The 26,081-nt window shown below is 37.5% G+C and overlaps 1 protein-coding gene across 8 annotated transcripts in view; it reads left to right on the forward strand.

Moving 5' to 3' along the window:
* Positions 1 to 26,081, forward strand: part of BBX (BBX high mobility group box domain containing) — a 282,022-nt gene that overhangs the window by 187,254 nt on the left and 68,687 nt on the right. For all 8 annotated transcript variants that reach the window (XM_060010595.1, XM_060010596.1, XM_060010594.1 and 5 more), the window contains 2 exons: positions 9,892 to 10,087; positions 14,160 to 14,227. In XM_060010595.1, the coding sequence (XP_059866578.1) occupies positions 9,892 to 10,087; positions 14,160 to 14,227 (264 nt within the window). The remainder of the gene's footprint in view (positions 1 to 9,891; positions 10,088 to 14,159; positions 14,228 to 26,081) is intronic.

The following is a 26,081-nucleotide window of genomic DNA, read 5'->3' on the forward strand; positions in this document are numbered from 1 at the left end:
ACCATATCTAAGTCAATCTCTGGGTCTCAGCTTTTCTTTTCTTTTCTTTTTTTAAAATATGTTTTTAGAATGAGAAAGTTAGAGCAAAATTTGTATCCCTTCCAGCGCTAATACTTTTTGATTTTGCAATAAACGCAATTATCAAGAGATTTGCCTTGACTTGTTTCTGTAGATTGTGCAGCATGAATATTTAAAACCAGTAAATGAATGAATGGCAGTGGAACAGGATGTACTGTGATGTGTGCATGCATGTAAACACGGTGTAGGCAATAGTTGGGGAGAAGTATTTCTATGCAGGAAGGCTATTCAGAGAGGTGGGGCATTAATTCCAAAATGTGAGTAAATTTCTTGAAAAATTGTATTCTAGTCTGTTCCTAAAATAATCTTAAATGAATGTGAGTTCATTATGCATTTAAAATGTATTGTCTAGTGGATTTAGCAAGTAAGGGGAAAGCAAAGCAATATCATTGTGGTTAAACTTGAAAGGAGTAATTCTAACTGTTTCTTGAGCGTTGCAACTTGCAAATAATCTTGATTCCTAGCCACGCAAACATTTGGTTAAGTTCTATGGAAAGATGAACCAGCAGGGGACAAATACAGAATTTCAAGTGAGACATTTTATTAGATATCTCAGTATGTAGAAAAACAGTTCTTTCAACTGCTGTGGTTTTATTGAGTTTTTTAACAAGCTAAGATGGAACATAAAAATTTCTTATGCAATGTTCAGGGAAATTTGAATCCAGAGTAAATGATTAGCATAGTTGCTATGTAATTAACGATTACATAAGGCTTCAGGAATTAACTGTATTGTTAAAGACAGGATTTTGACTATGTAGAGCATCTAGAAAATTTAAAATCAATTCCAGTAACCTACATGATTTTAAATGTTGCAGGACATTTTCACGAGCATAACAGTAATTAACAGTAAAATTTTCCTATTAGATAGCTTTAGATCCTTTCATAGTCATGCTTATATGATAAAACAAACAATTATCTGAACCCTCATAGGGAACTGCACAAACTTCCTATAATTAAACTCTTGAGTTTGTTTTTGGATTACTGTTTTTGGATAACATGCAACCTGTCTCACTATACTGTTTGCTTTTTCTTAAATACTGCTACTTTACAAACCAAATAGGCGGCCATTTTTAAGAGGAGGAAGCATTATTTTCATACAGGAATTCCTTTACTAATTACTTAATTAGCTTCACAGTATTTGCCATTGTGGTGAGTAATGAAATCTAAATCTGATAAGGTGCCCCCCCAGTGCAAACTACTTCAAGTAGAGACCATAACTGGATCTTCCATCTCACAACTTGCCTTTGTGCTCTTATGAAATATTGTCTCACTTCTAGTACCAAGTGTGGAAGATTCAGTTGCTTTGAAAATCCTTTATACAATTGGTTTCTAGGCATAAGTGATACTTGTTTCAACTTATTGACCAAATGGTTTTGAAATTACGTTAAAGTGCAGGTAATTGTGCTGGTGCTTTTTGTGTTAATATTGCAGCCTTAATTGAAATGTCAGTTTAATCAACAAAAACTTATTGGGTGGCTTCAATGTACCGGGTCTTAACGATTGTTTGTGATAAATATGGTCTCAGTTCCTCAAGGTCCCCTCTCTCCAGGCAGTCATTGTTAAAACAATTTTTATATGTGTAACCTTTTAATTTTAAACCCCCAATTTAAAATGTGTTCTCTATTAGGAACAAGACATAGTCTTGCAGCTTAGTTTGCATGTGAGTGTAAATAGTTATGTGATGTTCACCAATATCTATTCTGTCATTACCAATTGAATGAGAAGTACTTAATTTTTTCCATTCTCTTCTTGTTTTTAAAATATATTCTTAAAGTAATAATTAATACAACTTTGAAGAGATGGTTTTTTTTTAACCTGTTAAAACTTTCTCTGACTCTTCCCTTGCTTTTTGATTATTTTCTATTTGTGCATCTGGTAAGAGGACATACCTGTTTTGGGATTTGTTTTCGGTTTCTTGAATTATTTCCCAGTACTGATTGGCATTGTTGAAAAAATGGTTGAATGAGGGTTTCATATTCTCTGATGAATCTCATTAGAGCAATAATTAGTTATAAGTAATTTAAAAAATACTGCCCTAAGGATATAACCTGGGTTCTTTTCTTAAATTCGGCAGTGTGCACGATGGTGCAGTGTTGTGGACATTCACAGGCTCTAGCTTCTTCAACTGCCTGTTAGGAGACCCAGAAACAATATTATTTTTCCTTTTATCATTTTCCCTTACAAATATATGAATATAAGCCCGCATTTTTGACTAAGATATTGCTGGAAACTTCCACATGTCACTTAAACTAATAGTCATAGTTAATTAATGGACAGTCAATGTAGAGGATCACATATGTTGTCCTTCAGGTAGAGCAGAGTCAGTGCAAAGAAGAGGGGAGGACCTGGAAAGTTAAGGCAATTTTGAGTGACCTTTATAATACCCCCTCCTTTGGTTTTTGTAGGATCTGAGGCATAAGGCAGAATGCATGCATTTATTAATTGGTTCATTCCAGACTGGATGTTTTACCTAAGCACAAACATGTAAAGTCAGTTATCCCATTCTTCAGAGCAGGGATCTAAGGCTCTTTGGAGTTCGTATCTTGACCACCTCTACATTGGTGGAGCCTGGGATACTCTTGCCTATTTGACTCTAGCATCCTTGTAGTATATACTGCTCGCTTTAGACAGCTGAGAGACTAGAGATTTGAGTAAGTCAGTCAAAAATGGTAACAATAACATGTCGTGGGTCTTACGGGAGGAGTCTGCCTGTGCAGAGGTTGGGGTCAGGTTGGGGGTATTTCAGAAAAGGCTTTATGAAGTTGATAGAATTTGGCGTAGGCTTTGGTACAGGATTTAGAAGAAAGGCAAGGATAAGAGTAGATATGGAAAAGTGAGAACAATTTCAAGAACAAGAAAGTTTTACCCCAAGCCTGGGGTATTTGTATCAGAGTAACAGGAAACGATGATATAAAGGCAAAAAATCTTGGGAGACTGTCCTGAAAAGTTGGAAGTTCAGCTGTATGTCAATAAAAAGCTGTGGAATTAAATGCAATAAAATACAGCTTGAAGGGAAACCGTTATAGCCTTTCGTAAATGTTGGTAGCTGTTGTCGTCAGTAGTCTAGGAGAGATTATCACCACAAATCTCCATGAGGTCTTTAGTGATCAGTTCTTCCTCCATGTTTCTTCAAGATAAAATTAACATATTCATTCCCTTGCTATGATTTCATCGGAAATGTATCCTTCTCCAAAGAAGATTTACCGTCATTTTCTCATGTATTACTCTGAACAGTTTTTGTTAATTATCACATCATGCTTAACAGAATTTGTATTTTTACAAGAATGTTGTGGCATCTTTCATACTACTAAGCTAGAGCAGCAGCTCATTTATCTCCACATTCTGGAGAAACAAGTGTTACACAAAAGTGATTTCTAGGTAGATGAAACTTTGCTGTTTCTTTAAACACTCTTATTTTATATATTTATCCTGGAAATTTTATGTAATATTTTGTTTAAATACTTCCTTACTTAAAAATTTCAGAATGCCTGTTAAATTTTTTCAAAATTTCAACCCATTGTTTCTCTACAAGAATAATTTTATAATCTGTAACTTGGTGAGACTTTTGTGAACAATTGAGTTACAGTCATATTTTTATCTGTATATTAAATGATTCTTAGCCCTTTTGTTCTTTTGAATTTCCTCTTTGCTTTTCCATGAGTCTGTCTTTTCGGTCCACCCTCAGCTGTCACTTGACATTTCTTTCTTCTGTCAGCCGCTTTGGACTGCCTCTAGTGAAATGACTTTACTCTGTGTGGGGTTTTCTGAGTATCACTTAATTAGGGGCCCCGCCACTTTGTGGGGAGGTGGGTAGTGAAACCAAAGATTTGGGCTTCATGTTTCCCAGTACTTTTTGTTTCTGAGACCTTTCCCATTCCTGTGTTCCAGATGTCAGGACTTTCTTACTATAAAAAATATTCAAGTGTTTATTTTTGAAATAATAATATCAAGTTTTGAGTATTGCTTTATTCTGCCCAGGATTCCATTATAAACATTTGACTCATTTAATCCTAAGAATAATCCCATGAGTTAGATGTTATTTTCCGAAAGCTAAGGATGAGGACACTGTGGCCCAGAGGACTTAAGTGACTTATCCAGGGCAGCAAATTAATAGTAGTAGAGCTTGGGTTCTCATACTTGGCCTTCTCCATTCTCAGACCTTTCTGAGTTTCCACATCTATAAATGGCAGTAACGATGCCTGCCCTCACAGGGTCGAGGTAAGATGCAAATAAGGCATTGTGTGCACAGGCATGGTCTGAAGTTTAAAATGCTATACAAACGTTAGTTGTTCCTGATAAGCAAACTTATGTTTGTTTGTATTTGTTACTTCTTTACCTAGTAATCTTTTACTGTTTTTATTAGGGCCTGTTAACACGCTGAAGTGCTACTGAAATACAAAATTAGTCTTTGAAACACAAGAATCAACAAAACTAAAATGCATCATTTGCCCAACTTGGCAGATACTGTCCAATGTGATTAATAATCCCTAACAAAATAGACGTTCCATTAAGTGAGCTAACTACTTGATTTCAGAAACATCAATCCATTGTTAGTAAACACTACCATTTAAATATTCAAATCAAATAAAATTATAGGGACTTTATAAAGACCCCCATAGCTAGTGATAAAAAAAATAGACCTCATAGTGAGTGACACTGAGAATTTAAACTGAGTCTCTTAAAACTAATTTTTGGTATTGGGTTCAGATGTTAATATTTGGATTGATTCAGGGACCTAATACTCCAATATCCTACAGTAAATCTTGATTACTTTGGAATTTGTGGTCATTCAAAGGGATGTAGGTAAAAATTAACTTTTGTACCGTTTGAAATATTGCAAATTCATGCCATAAACTATTTTTTAAAGAAAAGGTTTAAAGTGTTTAAGGAAATTACTAAAGCTAAGCGAACATATTTTTTAAAGAAAACATTTTACAATTCAAATTAGTTAGCATGAATTATCTATTCATACATTTTCAGAAATGTAGATAGTTTTCTTACCCAGATCCCTATCTACCTTTTAAAATGTACCAAAATTACATTTTAAAAGAAATTCTGAAATTTTTGGTACTTTTTAAATAGTGCTAACTGATTAAACTGACTTTCTCCTCCTTACCCAAATTAGGGAGTAAAATTGTCCTTTAAAAAACTTTGTATGTTGAAATGAACTGCCGTTGCCACAGTAATCCTTATAGGCAATTTAGGCAACTGTATCTGTAGCCAACTCAACTTTTTCCTTTACGACTTTTCTACAAGAGAACCAAACAATTCCGTGGTCACTTATTCAAGTCACTTTTTGAAGTGTATAGTTTTTACTGGAGTGGCTTTAACATGAAAGTTTTATAGGTTAATGTATAATTTGAAATATTTTTGTTCTGTTGGAACTGTAAACTTAATTCAATGTTGTGTCATATAAAAGTCTAATTAATTTTCTTCCTATTAAAATATCTAGTAAGAATAATTCAGATCTAAATGAGAAGTTTTAAAGTTTTGTGAGGGAAAGTTCCTAAAACTAAGGAAGTACAAATTAATGCCACTTCTCAAATATCTTCCTCTCCTCTTCCACCCTGTATAATGTGATTTCTGCCTGCCAATGTGAAAAGGTACAGCTGTCTCAAAATTCATTAGCTGTCTCAAAATTTGTTATGCTAGGGATTCACTTAGCCCCCTGCAGAGTTCTAAGATTTAAAAGTGTGTTATAGCTCTTTAAAAATCAGATAATTCCTGTGTAATCTCTCCTTCATAATTCTGGTAGATTTTTTTTTTTATCATGGTGATATTTCACATATTTGCACCAGAATCAGCTCTCTTTATTTGTATAGATATTCCCAGGGTCCCTTATTACTGGACCTCACCAGGGTTATCATTCTCTTTCACTCTGTTGAGAAGATCTAGAATGTAATAATAGCTAGAAATACTCCTGGACTTTTTGATACATCCCCTCCCCTCCAATTAGAAACAAACAATTGGAAGACAGTTAATAAGTACATCTCTCCTTAAGGTGCTTTTTAAGATCAGATTTCCCATTCTTATAAATGATCTGCAAAAGTATGTAATGTTGAGACCCAATTTTTTAAAGATTAACATAATAGAGTGTTGTCTTTTGGTATATAGTAATGCCATTGTCATATATGAAGTAGACAGAATACTGTGGCAAAGGGTATGTATTTAATACCATTATTGAATAACAGTGATATATTATCACTGCTAATGAAATGTGGTAGTAGTTGAGGGTGGAGAGAAGGGAGCCAGCATTTACTGAGCATCTTGTGTAAGTCAGGACCTGTGCCTAGAAGGTAAATTCACTTAGGTTATCTAATCAGTTGGAAATTTGCAAAAATAAAATAGGAATTTTTATATTAATGGGCGATTTTTAAAAATCAGTGTTTTAGCAGGAGGTTAGTTACCTAGGAGATAGGACCAGTAGCCTGTGATTGATGTTCTTGGAGGATAACTGAGCTTCCCCTCCCACCCCCAGCATGAAAGCCCTGCCTTGGGGATCTGGATGGGTGGGCCTGTCTCTTTGGTCCTTTCAGTCCTGTGCTGATGGATTTTTGCCCACATGGTTGACCAGCTTGCTAATACTTTCACTCAGCTATTTGCTTCAGACTATATATAGTCTTTTTTCATTTCTCCCTTACTCAGCTTTCTCTGTAATCCCTTTCCTAATAACCTCATCACAACAAATGATTAAGCCTTTCTGTTGTCTCTTATAGCTGAATCAGAGCAAGTGATTGATGATGAGCCCAGTTCCAAGGACAGACATCCTCACACGCTGAGGGTTCTTCCTGCCTCCGCCCTCACTTGGTGTTCATACACTGCTTGTGTTGACCTGTATGTCTTTTCATGAATTTATGGCATCTCCATCTAAGGACAAGGGCTGTGTGTTATTCTTTTCTCTGTCTCCTACATTCTTAACCCTTTTGCTCAAATATATACTTGACTGAGCTAATGAATGTTGTTTTACATCAAGTTTAAGAATATGCAAGGTTAAAATTGTAATACATTTATAGAGCATTGACTCTCATAGTGAATTCTCAGTCACCATTTTCCATAAAACCTCACATACTCCAGGCGTTTCTCTTGCCTTTTGTTCTTCAACACATAGGTAGCTTCCCCTTTTACGGACCCTCTGCAAAACCATTTTTCATGCCTGAGCCAGGGGAAAGTCTGTGGACCATGTATAAGAAGAAGTAACATTTTGATTACTGATTGTGGATTGTAAACAGTTTGAAGGCAGAGACTCTAATTTATGCTCTTTTAGTCTCCAGTGTCTAACCAGTGTCTGTCACCTAGTCGATCCTCACAAAGTATTGAGATGGATGTGGATGGGTGGGTAGAATAAGTGCAAGAGAAAGAGATGTTTATGGTCAGTGATTGTCTCTGCTTTATGTTATCTTCAGCACAGCTCCACATCATAAGTTAGTTTAAGCTAGCCTTTATTAATACCATCAGTGCTTTTAAAAATAGTTGATGCTGGTAATAATTCATTCATAAGAATGACAGTATTATCATTTTCATTACACATGTTGATTTTCATCAAAGCAAATTGCTAAGTGATTCTTAGAAAAGGATGTAATATTTACTGGGAAAGAACTTACCTAGCAGATCGACAGCATTGGAGGGGAGGAAGGGGACACCTAAGAAACAGAAGAAATCTGAAGGCTAGTGACATCCATCTGTGTAGTCCCATCTGTGAATTGGGACTTTTTTTTTTTTTTTTTTTTTGCGGTACGCGGGCCTCTCACTGTTGTGGCCTCTCCTGTCGTGGAGCACAGGCTCCGGACGTGCAGGCTCAGCGGCCATGGCTCACGGGCCCAGCCGCTCCGCACCATGTGGGATCTTCCTGGACCGGGGCACGAACCCGTGTCCCCTGCATCGGCAGGCAGACTCTCAACCACTGCACCACCAGGGAAGCCTGGGACTTTTTTCTTCAGAAACCACCAAAAGTACCCAAAACTTTTAAAATTTCTTATGACAAATATGTTAAATTGTTTGATAGTCTTTTGTTACGTTATAGAGTGGTGACCTTTGTCCAAATGACTTTTCATCTGACAGACCAGCTCGTGTGCATTTTGCTGGGACAAAATAATGATGCATGTGCCTGCTGCTTTCATCTCACCCTATCATTTGTCACTTTCCATCACCAGACAGCAGGCGAGGCTATTTGTCTGCCTCAGCTTAACATGTAAATCCCCCCATGCATGTGAATGTGCTGGGATAGAGTACCTCTTACATTACATTGATACCTCCAAATTTATTCTGTTATGTGATGGTAAATTCTAGTTTGCATCTGGCCTTGTATCCCATTTTAATTATTTCTGTAGGAAAAGTAGAACTGTATCTTACTGTTTTTTATGCTTACCTTCCTTCCTCCTGTACCTATGTATCAATATGCAGATATACAGCTTTTAGTTTAAAAAAATTGATTATTCAGAAAATTTGAATTAAGGGTGATTCTAAACCATTGACTACTAACATTGCATTATATTATTTACAGTACAATTTTCATTTATATGATTTAAAGTGAAGTGGTGGAAAAAGTTTGTTAGTTGGATTACATATACTTTTCTTACACTAAGGGTAAAGGAACCTTTTTTTTCTTTAATGAGTTAGATAAGCTCATTAAATAAACCTTTTTTTCTTTAATGAGTTAGATAAACTCATAAACTTTTGAGCTTACACTAAATTAATTTTACACACAGAGTGACCATTTTAAAAAGCAAGTTTAGGGGATTGAAAGAATTGTATTAATTAAATAAGGTATCTAGCAGTAATATAACAAAATCATTGAAGAATACATGAAAAATACATTTTATCAGATAACATAACCATTGGTAATATAACATGAATAGCAAGAAATATATTTTTGTTTAATTATCGCCAGGAAAGGGAAAGAAATGGCCAAGTTGGGGAAAAGGGAGAAAACCACAGAAAAGTGAAGGAGAAAGGAAGATATTAACAGTGAAGTTTGAAACCTCCAAATAAAGACATACAGTTTGTGATGGATTAATCTGCAACATCACACATCACAGCTCTCAGCATGTTCACTTTTGAGATCACATGTGCTCATTACAAAACCCTGGGATGTTACCAGGTGCAGCTACACTTTTTAGATGGAAGAATTGAGGCTGAGAAAGGTTGTATAATTTGCTTAATGTCCACAGCTGGCTAATAGCAGAGGTGGGTTTTGAACCCAGGTCATCAGACTCTGCATCCAGTACTCTTTCTTCTACATGGCCCTGCATCTTCAAAGAACTAAAACGTTCTGCATCAGTTTGCCCTACTTTGTTCCCCTTCTCCCATTCGTGATCTTGGTGCTTTTATCCCACAACTGATTATTTGCTTTGTTAGGTGTCCCTGTATTTGCTTGTACAGTAAAGCACAGATTTAATTTTTAACATACTTAGTAAATTAAGCAGTGAGCAGAATCTAGTTACTGGCCCTGGGACTGACTCACATTTTGTAAGGTACTTGATACCTACTTTGAAATAGGTGCTGCTTTACACACCACATTATGAATAACTCCCTTTCTTTACCAAGGTCAGGTAACTTTTTGGATCCTAAAAAAAAAAGAAAAGGATTAAAAGATACAAAATGTGTTGCCTTGAACCCTCATCCCACAAATGAACTTTCTAGCAGATAAATTCATGTCCTAGCTCTAAAGCCCTGTACTGAGATTGTCATTCTTCTACAAGGAAAGAACTTACTGAAAGTGTTTTTTTCATTCATTATCTAAATAGGGGAGTAAGGTTAAGGTACTTTTTCAATCTATGTGTTAATTAAAATATGTTATCTGTTCTTTATTTATAGTATAAAGATGCATTTATGAAAGCAAATCCTGGCTACAAATGGTGTCCTACCACAAACAAGCCTGTGAAATCCCCAACATCCACTGTCAATCCACGGAAGAAACTGTGGGCCTTCCCATCTGACTCTTCAAGAGACTTGTCAAGCCCCAAGAAAGCAAAGACTGAAGAAATGCCTCAGCTTAACTTTGGGATGGCTGGTGAGTTTAGACACTAATTTCACCTGTTCTTTAAGAACAGGTCAATTCATTTAGGCAGTATTTTTAACAGATAATAGAAAGAGAGAGAAAAGCAAAATTTAACCATGGCAAATATGCAGCATAGCTTAAAGCTTTGGAGTATAACATACATTGAATGTGTATATATAATATAGTTAAAGAAAGGAGGTATGGACCAAGTGGTTGAGTCATTACAAATATGTGTGGATTCCTGACATTGACATTATGGAAAAGCAGACAGCAATGTGGAGATTGTCCGGAGCTCAGGGAATTTTATAATGTAACAAAATAGCTTACAAACTCATTCACAGTAAGCACCTTAGTTATCTTGGATACCAAAAAAAACACAATTATGTAGATCATCTGAGGATATTAAACATCAAAACCAAGAGTATGAACAACTCTATCACAAATCTGTGATGGATCTGACAGCTGTTTCTTAGAGGGAATTTCCATCCTACCCTCTCTCTGGCCCCCATTCCTGTTACGGGCCAAGCAAATTTAACATTCCAGATGGTCCCATTTGTTATGAGACCTTAATACTCTTTGGGTGGTAAGGAATGCTACAGCATTTATTACCATGAAATAAAGCATTTATATTCACCCTGCAAATGATTCTATCTTCCATGGCTATTATAATACCGTAATCAAGAGAGGAGTTTTCCGGGATGAAATAGGGAGATTGGGCAGGATGGAAGCATTGAAGTTGGTGTTGAGCTATAGGGTTCCTGTTTCATTATTACAAGCAAATTTTCTTTAAGATGAGAGCTCTGAACAGTTTGCAAAATGGAAAGCTTGGGAATGGAAGTTAAGCAGTATTGTGATGACACTTCATTTTTTTAATAGCCAGTAGGCCTAATGAGATTTAACAGTGTAGTGTGTGATTCATGGTATAACAAAGTGTGTGGTGATGTCATATATAAATCTAAGAAATGCAGTCTGATGCAATGGCAGCATTCTGGGGGAACAAAGTCTTCAGGTGATTGTTATGTAAGTGTCTGTAGTATAATTCTAGGTGAGCTTCCAAAATGATGCTTTTGCATATTCCAGAGGAATCAGAATAGAAATCTGGCCTTGTTTTAGCTGTTACTTTGTATAATTTTAGCTTCAACCCACTTGCTAGTAGTCTTGGTGAGCTCTCTAGACTCCCCAGATTGTGTCAGTAAGAGTCTCTTATAAAACATTTTATCATCAGGACCAAATAAGAGGATATTATTACTGGCTTCTAAATAAATTCCTTTGATTAGCATTTATCTTCCATTGCTTTTTCTCCCAGTTCTAAATCTAGATTGGTCTATGTAGGTTTTTTTTTTTTTTTTTTGCACACAGTGGCTCTTCAAAAACCAAAAGTAATTGTAGATAAACTACAGAAAGCAGTGAAAGATGTCTGCCTGTAGCACCGTTTCTGACAGTTTATTAATCTACCTGTTATACCTACAAATTTAAAGTGGGACCTAGACTTCAACCAGGATATTTACAAGTCAGCTTTTATTTTTTATTTTTTAAAATTTATTTATTTAATTATTTATTTTTGGCTGTGTTGGGTCTTCGTTGCTGCACGTGGGCTTTCTTCTAGTTGTGGCGAGCGGGGTCTACTCTTCGTTGCGGTGCGCAGGCTCCTCATTGTGGTGGCTTCTCTTGTTGCAGAGCACTGGCTCTGGGCACGCGGGCTTCAGTAGTTGCGGCTCGTGGGCTCGGTAGTTGTGGCTCACGGGGCTCTAGAGCGCAGGCTCAGTAGTTGTGGTGCACGGGCTTAGTTGCTCTGCAGCATGTGGGATCTTCCCGGACCAGAGATCGAACCCGTGTCCCCTACATTGGCAGGCGGATTCTTAACCACTGTGTCACCAGGGAAGCCCCTACAAGTCAGCTTTTAAAAACAGCATTCTTTAAGCAAAATACAGGAAAGAAGGAAAACAACTTTCTCACATTTATCTCATTATATATAAGGGCCTGTGACGGATGTTGGAAATCCATGATCAGAGCCCTTGTTAAGCTAGTGTATAGCGGATAACATTGGTGTGATGTTCCTTTTTAACACAATGAAAGCAAATTAATTTGCCTTTAATTGAAACATGGTGCTTAGCTGTTTAAATCTAGGGGATACTTTAGGGCTTTTAGAGGCCAGTTTATGCTTTTCCTCAGCATGGAATCTCATTTTGCTTTGTTTTCCCAATAGTCCTTGTCACATGACATTTTGCATTTTGAATAACCCCAAAGCAGTCAAGTGTATAATTTCCAAGGAGGGAAAGCTATGTAGAATTTAATTTAGTAGAAGCCCTCTCGGTGAAGGGAAAGCAGCTATTTATATAAATATATTTTTGATATATCCAAATAACATTATATAAATTAATATAAAAGATGATGATTTCTTGTCTGTGTTTTAGAGTCTATACAGCAAAGTCATATTGGTATATAAGTTAAATAAATTATCATGGAAGTATGTTCCTATTTTACTTTATAATTTGAACTAACACATTTTTATCTTTATTAGAATGCAATTATGCACTAACACATTTTTATCTTTATTAGAATGCGATTATGCAAGACTCCTGATCTCTAGACTGGCAGCTGCAAAAGTATTTAGCTGCCCAAAGAACCAAAGTACACCTTTACTTTCTGCTAAATTCATTTCTCTCTCCTGATTTTTATTTGCCAGTAGATTTATGTGTCTCTTTTAGCAGCCAAAATAGTTCATAAACTTAACATTTAATTAAGGATGGGCTCTTAAAACAACAACAGAGAGCCTTATTTCAGCAAACCAGCTCATGTTCCTCTGTGTATTCCTACGTGGCTACCTTCCAATATGGAGCTGTTTTGTGACCACCTGATTGTTTGGTGACATATTTTCCCCTCTACTAAGCCGTTCCTTCCTTCCTTCCTTCCTTCCTTTCTTCCTTCCTTCCTCCCTCCCTTCCTTCCTTCCTTCCCCTCAGATTCTTTTTTCAAAAAAATATATATTTTTTAATTTGACTATATGTAAGATGTGGTCAGAGTTGCTTCATGAGTTCCTGAGACAGATTGTATTCAAAGATGTACTTAAGGGCATATCTTTAAACAAAAAAAATCAAAAAAGAAAGAAAAGAGAGACACCTTAATGTCTTCAGGCAACACTATGCCCGGTCCTCATTTTGAATTGTAGAGAGATTACTAAAATAAAAAGTGCATTTATTGAGGACCAATATGCACTGGGATAAGCACTGACTTAGACAGTTTCAGATATGTTAGTTCATTGAAGTTCTGAAATTTAATTCATTTAAGACAAACTTAAAGTCTGTAGGTTTCTTATTGTCTGTACTTCCCCTGTTTAGATATAATCCTGGGTCATAGATCTACCAGTTTGCTTTCATTTTCTCTTTCTTTTTCTGTTGATTATTGAAGGAATGAAAACAAAGACCTTTGGTAGTATAAAAAGGGTTCATTTTCAATGTTAAAGGTATTTCGAGGCCTTTCAAGGAAGGGCCTAACTGTACCCCTAAGATTTAAGATGTTATAAATATATCATTGTTTAATTTAAATTTGTTTTTGAAAGTTTTAAAGAAAGAATATTTGAACAAAGCCCACTAGATTTTTGGAGTCCCCTTTGTAAAATACCTCCCTGTTCTCTAGTTCCTCTGATGGCCTTGTTCTTTTTTATCAGCCTGATATCATGTGGCAGAAATAACAATTTGAGAATAACAATCTCAAGTTTCTTAGAAGACAAGTAGAAGCACTCTTTCGTTTAAAAAAAAAATCCATCCAGACTCCCCATGCAGTAAGGAAAGAAGCATCACATTAGGAGATAATTCATGTTATAAACAGCTGTGGTATTGAAGAAGGTATTTTGTTGGAATGGTGGACAACAGTGGTATTTAAAAAGCTCACAAAAGTATGAGTACTAAGCACATGTACCCCGGGTTTTTCCTTCATAAAGAGTTTCAGAAGTTTTCTGTAATAAGGTACATGTGGTTCTGTTGGATTTCTGATTGCTAGTCTTCGTGAGTATTCTTTTTCGACTCTGGATTATATGTACTTCATGGTTATGAATTGACGATTTACTTGTTTTTGACTTATTTAGATCCTACTCAGATGGGAGGCCTGAGCATGCTGCTTTTAGCTGGAGAACATGCTCTTGGTACACCCGAGGTAAGTGGTCCCTCATCCGTCTCCACTCTGCACCTGCTACGGGTTGAGAACACAGACATTTGTGTTCTGTTCACACTGTTAGTTCTACAGTTTCACTTTTTACAGCTCATGAATAAACTCTGCTTTTAATGGTTTTCATTAAGATCTCTATGTGTATTATATTGTGCCTTGAGGGTAACAGAGTGGGGTACATAAACCCAAAAGGACACAAACACAAGTCAGGTGCAGATTTTGAGGTTCCCTGAGCATAGGAATAAGACTTGCAATGTACAGATAATTAGCATTTGCCATGACTGTGTCATGGGGTCCATAGGGTGGATCCTATGATTCATTCATTCTATTCATAACATTCTCTGCTTTTGTGATGTTCTCATTAGACTTGCTAGTGAAAAGATGAGAGTTAAAAAAAGCATGAAACTGTCAGTCCCTCTGGTACCTAAATAAATACAAACTCCTGTTTTTGAAAATCAGGAAACATGGCATTCCAAGATTGCTTATTTTTTAAAATGAAAAAGGACCCAGGCCCTTATGACCTTGGTTTCATTTTTTATTCCCTTGTATTTTTATTGGGCTGTTTTTGCTAAATATTTTTAAGTAGGGTTTTGATAGGCAGGTAGTATCCGGTAGCCATGCATAGTTTGCATTTGTGGAATTCCTCTATTTTCCAGACCCATTTAACAGAGGCCAGATGCAGTGACCTGCAGATCATATTATTTTACCAAACTCAGGTCCTTGAGCTGGAAGTTTTTCAATCCCCAACCAGAGTTGCTATTTAGGACAAAATAGCAATTTTATTGCATATATATGTATTTTTTTCTTTCTTTCTTTTGTTTTTTAAGTCGTGTGCGTGCTATATGGATTACAGTTGAAGTCTATTCAGATAATCATTTTAGAGGATACCACATAAGATATTTACATCACAAAAGGTTTTTATCATTTACAGTTTATATTTGGGATCCATAGTAGTTGACCATATGTTCAATTTGATTTAACTTTTTATTTCTGTTCAATTCAGTGTAGCAATAAATGTGTAAATTTGGTGGACTGGTAGTTGTTTACATTGTACTAATCTTTAGCTAGAAAAAGTAAACATGGCACTTTGTACCTTTGCATACTCATTATTCAGCATGTTTGTACTTCCTCACACAATAGCCTTCTCTGGCATCATTTTACTTTCTAACACATGGATGCTCCCTAATAGCAAGCAGACTAACGCTCACTTGGGTGTAGAGTATCCCAAGCATGTTCCCACAGGTGAATGTCGGAGTAATAATGCACATTTGACCTTTCAACACAGTCTGACTCATGATTTCCAAGAATACACTATATTGTGAGAGTTAGTATCATCTTTTCTAACAGATTAGATAATAATGGAGTTTTCTTCCCAATGTCTATTAGCATTCCTTTTAACTTTCAGGAAAAAATGTAAACAAATAAACATCTAAGACTTACAGATAGATGCTATCTATCTGTAAATGCTAGTCAAAGAAAGGAATACTTATTTTTCTTTGATTAAAGTTTCTCTCTTAGGCTCTTTTTAGTGAATAGCTCTTCTCACAGCTTTTAAGGACAGCAGAGTTTGACACAAGCAGTTTAAACCATGCATTGGTCAGCCTTCCATTTCTGATGAAGGGGAACTGTTTTTTTTTGTTTGTTTGTTTGTTTTACATCTTTATTGGAGTATAATTGCTTTACAATGGTGTGTTAGTTTCTGCTTTATAACAAAGTGAATCAGTTATACATAAACATATGTTCCCATATCTCTTCCCTCTGACATCTCCCTCCCTCACACCCTCCCTATCCCACCCCTCCAGGCGGTCACAAAGCACCGAGCTGATCTCCCTGTGCTATGCGGCTGCTTCCCACTAGCTATCTACCTTACGTTTGGTAGTGTATGTGTCCGTGCCTCTCTCTCGCTTTGTCACACCTTACCCTTCCCCCTCCCCATATCCTCAAGTCCATTCTCTAGTAGGTCTGTGTCTTTATTCCTGTCTTACCCCTAGGTTCTTTATGACATTTCTTTCCTTAAGTTCCATATATAACTGTTTTGAAAATTCTCAAGCTAAAGAAATAAAGTTAAATGGCTTAAAGAAGTAAACCGTACAGGAGAAGGGAATTTATGCTAAGGAAGAAGTTGCCAGCACTTAGGTCTTTAAGAACCACTTCTAAGAATACAACTCTTTCTTCATAATCTCTACTTTTCATCTCAGATATATTTAGGTCATTATTGAAAATAAGCTTGAGATACTGAAATAATAAAGCAGCAAAATTTGTATAAAATAATGCTGTCTCTAAATATAATTAGTTTGAGAGTTTATGTCATAGGTATCAGTAGATTTCATTTAGCACCTAATTTCTATGCAATGTCTTATTTCAAATATGTAGACATGGTCATAGAACTTTAGGGGCTTATGTACATTGGCAGATGACAAATACAGTGAATACATATATTTTTAAAAGAAAATTATAAATATAATGAGATAAGGAGAGAAGTACAGAAATTTCATGCTTCTGACATTTGGAACAATTACTATGAAGTCTGTTTATACTATTAGGTAGGACCAGTCAAATAAAGTGACATTTTACAAAACTTCTGCCACAGAGGAGGTCTAATCGTAATGGCTTTTTAAAATGCCACGAGAAAATTCTTATTCTGAAATATTTTATTTAAAGGGAGATTTTCCTTTGTTCAATAGTCTAAAACCTAATCACATAGAAAAAGTCCTCAAAAGTCTATTTTTTTAATATAGAAAATTTAATATAGGTAATAGCTTTATTTTTAAAAACAGTTCTAGAAGGTAGAGAGGCTTGCTGTTACGGGAACAGTAAAATTCCAGGTTAAAAGCTTCTTTGGCCTGTACAATTTCCCAGATCTACATGTGATGTGCTCTTAGTGTTTTCAGAGAGAAATTATATGTTCTTGAGATAGCAGTGAACAAATAATAACAAGCAAAATGTCTGAGTTTTCTCCTTTTTTTCTCAGTCTTCTGATTAATTCTGAATCTGCCACAATAGATTTTTGGCGTTATCAGGTCAACATTTTTATATGCTACTGTTATTAAGCCAAGCTTGGTTCTGTAATTTGTGTCTCTGATGAATAAAAGGGATAAAAATTGAATTTATAGTTTGTTTGTTTCTTTTTCACATAAATGATCAGTCCTGTATTTTCTTTATACCCAGAGTACATTGAAATGCATTACATATTTGGGATAAATTTTAAAAAGCAGTGTTTGTTATTAAAGAGTTTATGGATTAAAGAAGCAAAATAAATGTATACGCATACCTCATTTTATTGCAGATATTGCATTTTTTACAAACTGAAGTTTTATGGCAACCCTGTATCCAGCAGGTCTATTGGCAACATTTTTTCAGCAGTATTACTCACTTCATATCTCTGTGTCACATTTTGTTAATTCTTGCAGTATTTCAGACTTTTCCTTATTATTATATTTGTTATGGTGGTCTGTGATCAGCGATCTTTAATGTTACTATTGTAATTTGGGGAGGGGGTGCTACAAATCACACCCATATGAGACAGTGAACTTAACTGATAAAGGTTGTGTGTGTTCTGACTGCTCCACCAACCAGCAGTCCCCCCCTCCCCCTCATCTCTCTCCCTCTCCTCAGGCCTCTCTATTCCCTGAGACACAACAATGTTGAAATTAAATCAGTTAATCACTCTACACTGGTCTCTTAAGTGTTCAAATGAAAGGAAGAGTCACATGTCTCTCATTTTAAATCGAAAGCTAGAAATGATCAAGCTTAGTGAGGAAGGCATGTTGAAAGCTGGGGAAGGCTGAAAGTGAGCCCTCTTGCGCCAAACAGCCAAGGTGTGAATGCAAAGGAAAAGTTCTTGAAGGGAATTAAAAGTACTGTTCCGTTTAACACCCAAATGATAAGAATGGGAAACAGTTTTATTGCTGATATGGAGAAGTTTTAGTGGTCTGGTTAGAAGATCAAACCAGACACAACATTCCCTTAAGCCAAAGCCTAATCCAGAGCAAGGTCGTAACTCTGTTCAATTCTGTGAAGGCTGAGAGAGGTGAGGAAGCTGCAGAAGAGAAGTTTGAAGCCAGCGGAGGCTGGTTCATGAGCTTTAAGAAAAGGTGCCATCTCCATAACATCAAAGGGCAAGGCGAAGCAGCAAGTGCTGATGTAGGAGCTGCAGCAAGTTATCCCAAAGATCTAGCTAAGATACCTCATGAAGGTGGCTACACGGAACACCAGATTTTCAGTGTAGATGAAACAGCCTTCTACTGGAAGAAGATGCCATCTAGGGCTTTCATATCTAGGGAGGAGAAGTCAATGTCTGACTTCCAGGCTTCAAAAGACAAACCCACTCTCTTGTTGGGGACTAATGCAGCTGGTGACTTAAATTGAAATCAGTGCTCATTTACCATTCGGAAAATCCTAGGTCCCTCAAGAGTTAGGCTAAACCAACTCTGCCTGTGCTGTATAAGTGGAACAGCAAAACCTGGATGACAGCGTATCTGTTCATAACAGTTTACTGAATATTTTAAACCCGCTGTTGTGACCTACTGCTTAGAAAAGAAGATTCCTTTTAAAATATTACTGCTCATTGGCAATGCACTTGGTCATCCAAGAGCTCTGAGGTAGATGCACAACGAGACTAATGTTTTCATGCCTACTAACACATCCATTCTGCCACCCATGGAACAAGGAGTCTCTTCGACTTTCAAGTCTTATTATTTAAGAAATACATTTTGTAAGGCTGTAGCTGCCATATATAGTGATTCCTCTGATGGATCTGGGCAAAGTCAGTTAGTTGAAAACCTCCTGGAAAGGATTCACCATCCTAGATGCCATTAAGAATGTTTGCGTTTCATTGGAAGAGATCTAAATATCAACATTAAGGGAATTCCCTGGCGGTCCAGTGGTTAGGACTTGGCGCTTTCACTGCCAAGGCCTGGGTTCGATCCCTGGTCGGGGAACTAAGATCCCAAAAGCTGTGCAGTGCGGCCAAAAAAATAAAAAACAAACAAAAACATAAACATTAACAGGAGTTGGGAAAAAGTTGATTCCAACCATCATGGATGACATTGAGGGGTTCAAGATTTGCATGGAGGGGCTTCCCTGGTGGCACAGTGGTTGAGAGTCCACCTGCCGATGTAGGCGACACGGGTTTGTGCCCCGGTCCGGGAAGATCCCACATGCCGCGGAGTGGCTGGGCCCGTGAGCCATGGCCACTGAGCCTGTGCGTCCGGAGCCTGTGCTCCGCAGTGGGAGAGGCCACAACAGTGAGAGGCCCGCGTACCGCAAAAAAAAAAAAAAAAAAAAAAAGACTTGCATGGAGGAAGTAACTACAGATGTGGTGGAAATAGCAAGAGAACTAGAATTAGGAGCTGAAGATGTGACTGAATTGCTTCAATCTCATGATAAAACTTTAACAGATGGGGAGTTGCTTCTAATGGAGCAAAGAAAGTGGTTTCTTGAGCTGGAATCTACTCCTGGTGAAGATGCTATGAAGATTGTTGAAATGATGAGAAAGGATTTACAGTGTGACATAAATTTAATTGATAAGCAGTGGCAGGGTTTGAGAGGATTGACTCCAATTTTGAAAGAAGTTCTGCTGTGGGTAAAATGGTATCAAACAACATTGCATGCTGTAGAGAAATCGTTCATGAAAGGAAGAGTCAATTAATGTGACAAACTTCATTGTTGTTTTATTTTAAGAAATTGTCACAGCCTCTCTAACTTTCATCTACCACCAACCACCCTGACCAGTCAGCAGCCATCAATGTCGAGGCAAGACCCTCCATCAGAAAAAGGATGACTCACTGAAGGCTCAGATGATAGCATTTTTTAGCAATAAGGCATTGTAAAATTAAAGCATGTCCTTTTTTTTTTTAGGTATAATGTTACTGTACACTTAATAGACTACATTATAGTGTAAACATAACTTATATGCTCTGGAAAACCAAAAACTTTGTGAGACTAGCTTTATTGCAATATTCACTTTTGATTGTGGTGGTCTGGAACCGGACCCGCCGTATCTCCGAGGTTTGCCTGTATTGAGCAACGCAGCCATCAGGGAGTGACACCCTACACCCCCCCCACACACACACTCAAAATAGCAGCCTAAGCTTGTCTCTACTGACACCCAGTGAAATGTAAGCATAGAAGTCTTATTAGGAAATAACCCCATAATAGTGAAGGAAATGGAAATGAGTGTTTCCAATGAATATGAGATTTTAGCAAACAGAAGCTGAAAAACAAATGAAGCTTTTTAATCAAGAAAATATGGTATAAGCTTAAAATATGCTAACCAGGGGGCTATGGAGAGCCAGTCCATTCTACAGTGTCTAGCAGCTTAAGTGAACACTTTTCCTTTTTACTTTAAAAGAACAAGAAAGAAAAAATAGAAGAAATAAAAGTAATAATGTTCACATCAAACTCTGGGAAGAGCTAAAGAGAAGGCAGTTAGTTACATTGAGTTAAGCCTTTATGATTCATATCGGTGAGTTACTATCTGAAGATGAAAATGTAATAAATAAAGTATAAGTATTTGATCTAGAATTTCTAGAAGTAATCTTCAGGACTGAAAATTTCTATAGTGTTATATTTTTAACTTATTTTAATAAAAATGTAAAGCTAAATTAAATTTAAAAAATAAAGGCAGGGAGTGATACATTTCAGAAATGGAAGGGGAGATTATTCAACACATAATAATATAGAACAGCTTGGAATAATATTGGAAAGGTTGGCATTTCAGTATTGGACCTAAGTGAGCACCAGAAAGTCATCTTGGCTAGAACAGAAAAGATGGTTTGGGGAATAAAAGAAAATAAGAAAAGTTAGGCAGAGTAATCTTGGCTGATGAAAAGGTTTGATGGTATCAATATCTATTTATTTGAATGAATGAACTGAAGGCAAACTTTCAGGTGTTCGGGAAGTAATATTAGACCTGGGTCTGTGATTTCAGAATGCCTAGTTCTTTTGTTGGAATGAAGAGATACGACAGTAGAGTTACGATCAAGCCACGTTTTTCTTTGCCTTCCATCCTGTAAAATGGAACTATTAATACCCATTTGTTTTTCTTTTTCTGACTTACTTCACTCTGTATGACAGACTCTAGATCTATCCCATCTCACTACAAACAACTCAATTTCGTTTCTTTTTATATACACTATCAGATGTAAAACCGATAGCTAGTGGGAAGCAGCCGTATAGCACAGGGAGCATAACACAGAGAGATCAGCTCGGTGCTTTGTGACCACCTAGAGGGGTGGGATAGGGAGAGTGGGAGGGAGGGAGACGCAAGAGGGAGGAGATATGGGAACATATGTATATGTATAACTGATTCACTTTGTTATAAAGCAGAAACTAACACACCATTGTAAAGCAATTATACTCCAATAAAGATGTTAAAAAAATAATAATAATGCCCACTTGCTTCTAACTCCCAAGACATCTATGAAGATTAATTAAATAAAACCTGTAAGGCATTTTCACCTCTCCTGAAAAGCATTCTTGTAGGTACCTAGTATTATTACCATAATTTATTCTTGGTATTTCATACTTAACTTGAAAGCTTATATTATGTCAGGCTATTACTCCTACAGGCTATGGTATGTTTTACTAGCAGCGTATTCACATTGAGCAAATAATCGGTTCAAGATTGTGTAGCTATGAAGTGACAGAATTAGGATTTGAACCCAGGGGGACTAGCTTCAGTCTTCATATAGCCTACAGGGACCTTTGTGATTCAGTCCCCACCCACCTGACCTCAACTCGGGCCACTTATACAGTGGTGTCTGCACCCTTACGCAGCCATTTCATGAGTGCTTTCTGGGGACCAAGTACTGTACTAAGCACTTACACTGATTATCTCATTTCATCCTTCCGTGAGCCTTAAGAGATTGGTTTATTATTCCACATTTCGTAAATGAGGAAACTAGGCTAGAGAGGTTAAATAGCCTGTCTAAGGTCATAGAGCAAGAAAGTCATTATACTAGGATTTAAACCTGTATATTTTCCATTAAGTAATGAGGTGGGTGAAATCTAAGATAGAGAAAAGGTGATAATACCAATACTTGTTAATGAATATGTCTATATTTAAAACACTGTGAGTTTTAAATTTAAAACAAATACAGATTTTTGATAAAATTGAAAGTTTTCCCCTTTCTTATAATATCTGATATCAGTGAAGTGGGGAAAATTATTTTACTACCTGTTGGCACATTTGAGCTAGTTTGACATGTGCCTCTCTTAGGCTACTATATTTGACTACTCCAGGATGCCTAAATCCACTGAATTCCAACCCTACCCCCTACTCTTGCCCCCTTCTCACTGAAGCTGTTAATTTCCCTTCTCACAGTTTTATAGCTTTTAAACATATTTTGTGAGGAAATACTATACTTAAATTTTACATTAAATAGGCTCTTTGAGCTTTCTCAACTCCGGGTAGAAACCTCACCTTTTCATATCACTGCTCACTGCCCACTTTGGCTGGAACTGCCCATCCAGCCCAGCCTCTTCCATCTCTCTGCAGTGGGGCTCAAAGCCCAGAGAATCAAGTCCTTTTACCCAACCAGATTGACAAGCATCTGTCCTCGTTGAGTTCCTAGGCCGCGTTGCTCAAGACAGTGGTGAACTCACATGAGCTCTTCGGTCTCCCAGAGATGGTGGGAAGGGGTAGTGGGGAAGGTGGGCAACAAGTGAGCGGGAAGAGAAAGAGGAGAATAGAGAACAAGAAGGTGAACGAGAAGGGTGGTACTGTTGCTGCTGCGTTGTCGTTGAGAGCACGTTTGTATACACGACTGCATTCTGTTCTCACAGTGTCCTGTGAAGACGTCAGTAGCGTTGTTACCTGTTTCATCAAATGAGGAAACTGAGGCAGGAAGATGCTATGGTTTGTCTCAACTACTATAGCAGTTTGTAGAGGTGACCTGGAGTCTGTCCTGGACTTCCATCCTAGTGCTCTGCCACACGGCTTAGAATGATAGGAAACTTGACTCTGGTAGCCCTGGCGCCTTGAGAAAAACCAGGGACTTATCCTTCCTCTCGGCCAAATGACTTGACTTACATTCTGATTCTGAGGCACTCACAACTCTATGCGGTGCTGTTGGGTTGCGCTCCTCAGGGTGGCCCCGCTGTCTCTCAACTGCAGCCCAGTCCTAGTGTCCGCCAGTCAGGTGCGCTGCTTTAGTCCTCAGGTGCTCCTTTACCTCATTTAGGTTTAATTAAGAGTGGCTTCATTTTAGTCCTTAAGTAGGTTTTGAAGGACTAACTTGTATGTAATATACTTACGTTGAATTCACCTGTGTTTAAAAGCTCAAGTCCATTTCAGAGCTTCATTTAACATCTCATATTAAATGCAAATTAAGTGATCACTCAGGTCCTCCGTTATAGAAGGATACCTGGCAAAAGCTGCCAATTGTAGGAAAGCCTGGGCCAGGCCGAATGAGGGTGAGAATCAGATCACTGGGCCTTGGAGTCACACGGGATCTTTGTCCTTGAACTCTGAAATGGAATCCTCTACCCCCAACCCTTCTCCTCCAGAAGAAGACAACCCCGCCTTCCACCACTGCCTAAACAGTCTTCCTTCTCTCATATTCACTCTTTCGGTGAAAGGGTTTAACTTACCTTAGGAACACTGGCACTGACTGACCCCTCTCCCTCCGCCCTGACACCTTTCCAGGCAATTACTGAGCGCTGGCAAATGCCATCTCTGATTTAATTGGGGCCCCGCATCTCAGCTGGTTTATTTCCTTAACCTTCTATTTGGTCTCTTGCCTCCAGTCACTCCCCAGCCAAGGTCATCCTGCACTCCACTGACAGAATTATTTAACTACACATCTCTCATCATGCCGCTCCTCTGACTGAAAACCTTGGCTGACTCCCCATTGCCTCCAGCCTAATTTTCAGACTTCTTAACCTAGCATTCAGTTCCCTCTCAGTCTGATTCATCTCCCACTGCACTCCCGGGCATCTCAGGCTTCAGTCACACAGGGAAAGTCACTGCTTCTCACACACACAGGGCACTTCCTCCATGCTTTTCCTCCTGCTGTGACCACATCATTTCCACAATTCTGGTGTTCCTTCTAGGGAGATCTCAGATGCTACTTACCTTACTTCTTCCATCTGTCCCCAGAAAGAATGAAGGCTGCTTCTCTGTCCTCCCACAGACCTTGTAATATTCCACCAAGAGGCACGTCCGTTCTTAATGTGTAGCTGTCTCCTGCATTGAAATGCAAGCAACTTAATGGCCAGACACATCTCCTTAGTCTCATTTTATTCCCCAGCATATAATGCACACAAGTGGGATGTAAGCTTCTTGAAAGGGAACAGCAGTCTTTGTGGCTGGTATGTAATGGGTGTTTATTGAATGTTTGTTGAAGGAGTGAGTAATCAGTAAATGTTTAAATTAGCAAGAGCAGGGATGTGGAGTTCAGATACAACCAGTGTACTTCATCCCTTTTGTTGACTATGTGTCCATCACGATCCAGCTCTGTGTCTGTGGTCTTGTGCCTTGCGAAGTAGGAATGGGCTCTTAATAAAACCTAGCTTTCCAAACAGTGCATCTGAGTGACTTGATCTTGTTTTATATCAAGGGGCTGGATCATGTTTCTATGGCTCTCATTATCATGATGTGCATTTTGCCTGTGGGGAAAAAGTATTACCTCGTCATAATTCTTAATTATACTAATCATTCCCCTTCCTTGGTTATTGAGAATTATAGCTAATTTAAAGGGAAGATTGGATTTAAGGGAAGTTGAAAACGTACGTTGTTAACAAAACTGCTTTTAAAATCCCTTTAGCAGTTTTCTTTATTGGGCATGTAGCAACACCTAGTGGCTTTATGGATTATTTCAGAGACTATTTCTAAAAAGAGCTTCTTGGGTTTTTTCCTCCCTTTATTGAATCTCTACTTATTTGGTATTTTTTCTTTCCTCTTAATTGATGAACAGATATCTTCGATCTCTATATTTTGTTATGTTTAGAAAGTAAGCTGGCTTTAGCTGAAGAATGGTTGTTGAAGAATGATGTTTCTCCATAAAAAGCATACCCCATCTAATAAGTAATTTATGATACTGTAAATACAAACAGCAAGGTGATATTGCAAGGTGACAAGGTCTAGGATCCTCTAATAACATTAAACAGGAGTCTTTTGTGGGAAATAACCTCTTCCTTCCATGTGGATGTAATGCCAGATTTCTTTGCCAAACATTTACATGTATTCACAAATATATACCCTTGCACTGGATGCCTCATTTATCAAACACTCAAGAATGAATTCTACCTCAGTACATTTTCCATGTCATTCAACCATTTTTACATTTTGAGATTTTAGATGGAAATATGTCTAGCATGTATCACATGCATTTCTGCCTTTTAATAAGGGATATATTTTATAATTATTCTTATCTTGACAACTTAGAATCACAGTTAGAAATATTAATTATTACATTTAGGAAAAATTTTAGGACTACTTGCTCTATTTTATTTTTTTTTTAATTTATTTTTTAGCTTTTGTGATAATCCACTTTACTAAATAACCGAGATTTTTAAAAATTTTAATACAATTTTGGAAGGTTACTTTCCATTTACAGTTTTTACAAAATATTGGCTATATTCCCCATGTTGTACAGTACATCCTTAAGCCTATCTTACACCCAATATTTTGGTTATTTGTTTCTTGTTTTTTTTTTTTTGCGGTACGCGGGCCTCTCACTGTTGTGGCCTCTCCCATTGCGGAGCACAGGCTCCGGACGCGCAGGCTCAGCGGCCATGGCTCACGGGCCCAGCCGCTCCGCGGCATGTGGGATCTTCCTGGACTGGGGCACGAACCCGTGTCCCCTGCATCGGCAGGCAGACTCTCAACCACTGCGCC

This window comes from Delphinus delphis, chromosome 4 (assembly GCF_949987515.2).
Source record: "Delphinus delphis chromosome 4, mDelDel1.2, whole genome shotgun sequence".
Lineage (NCBI taxonomy): Eukaryota > Metazoa > Chordata > Mammalia > Artiodactyla > Delphinidae > Delphinus > Delphinus delphis.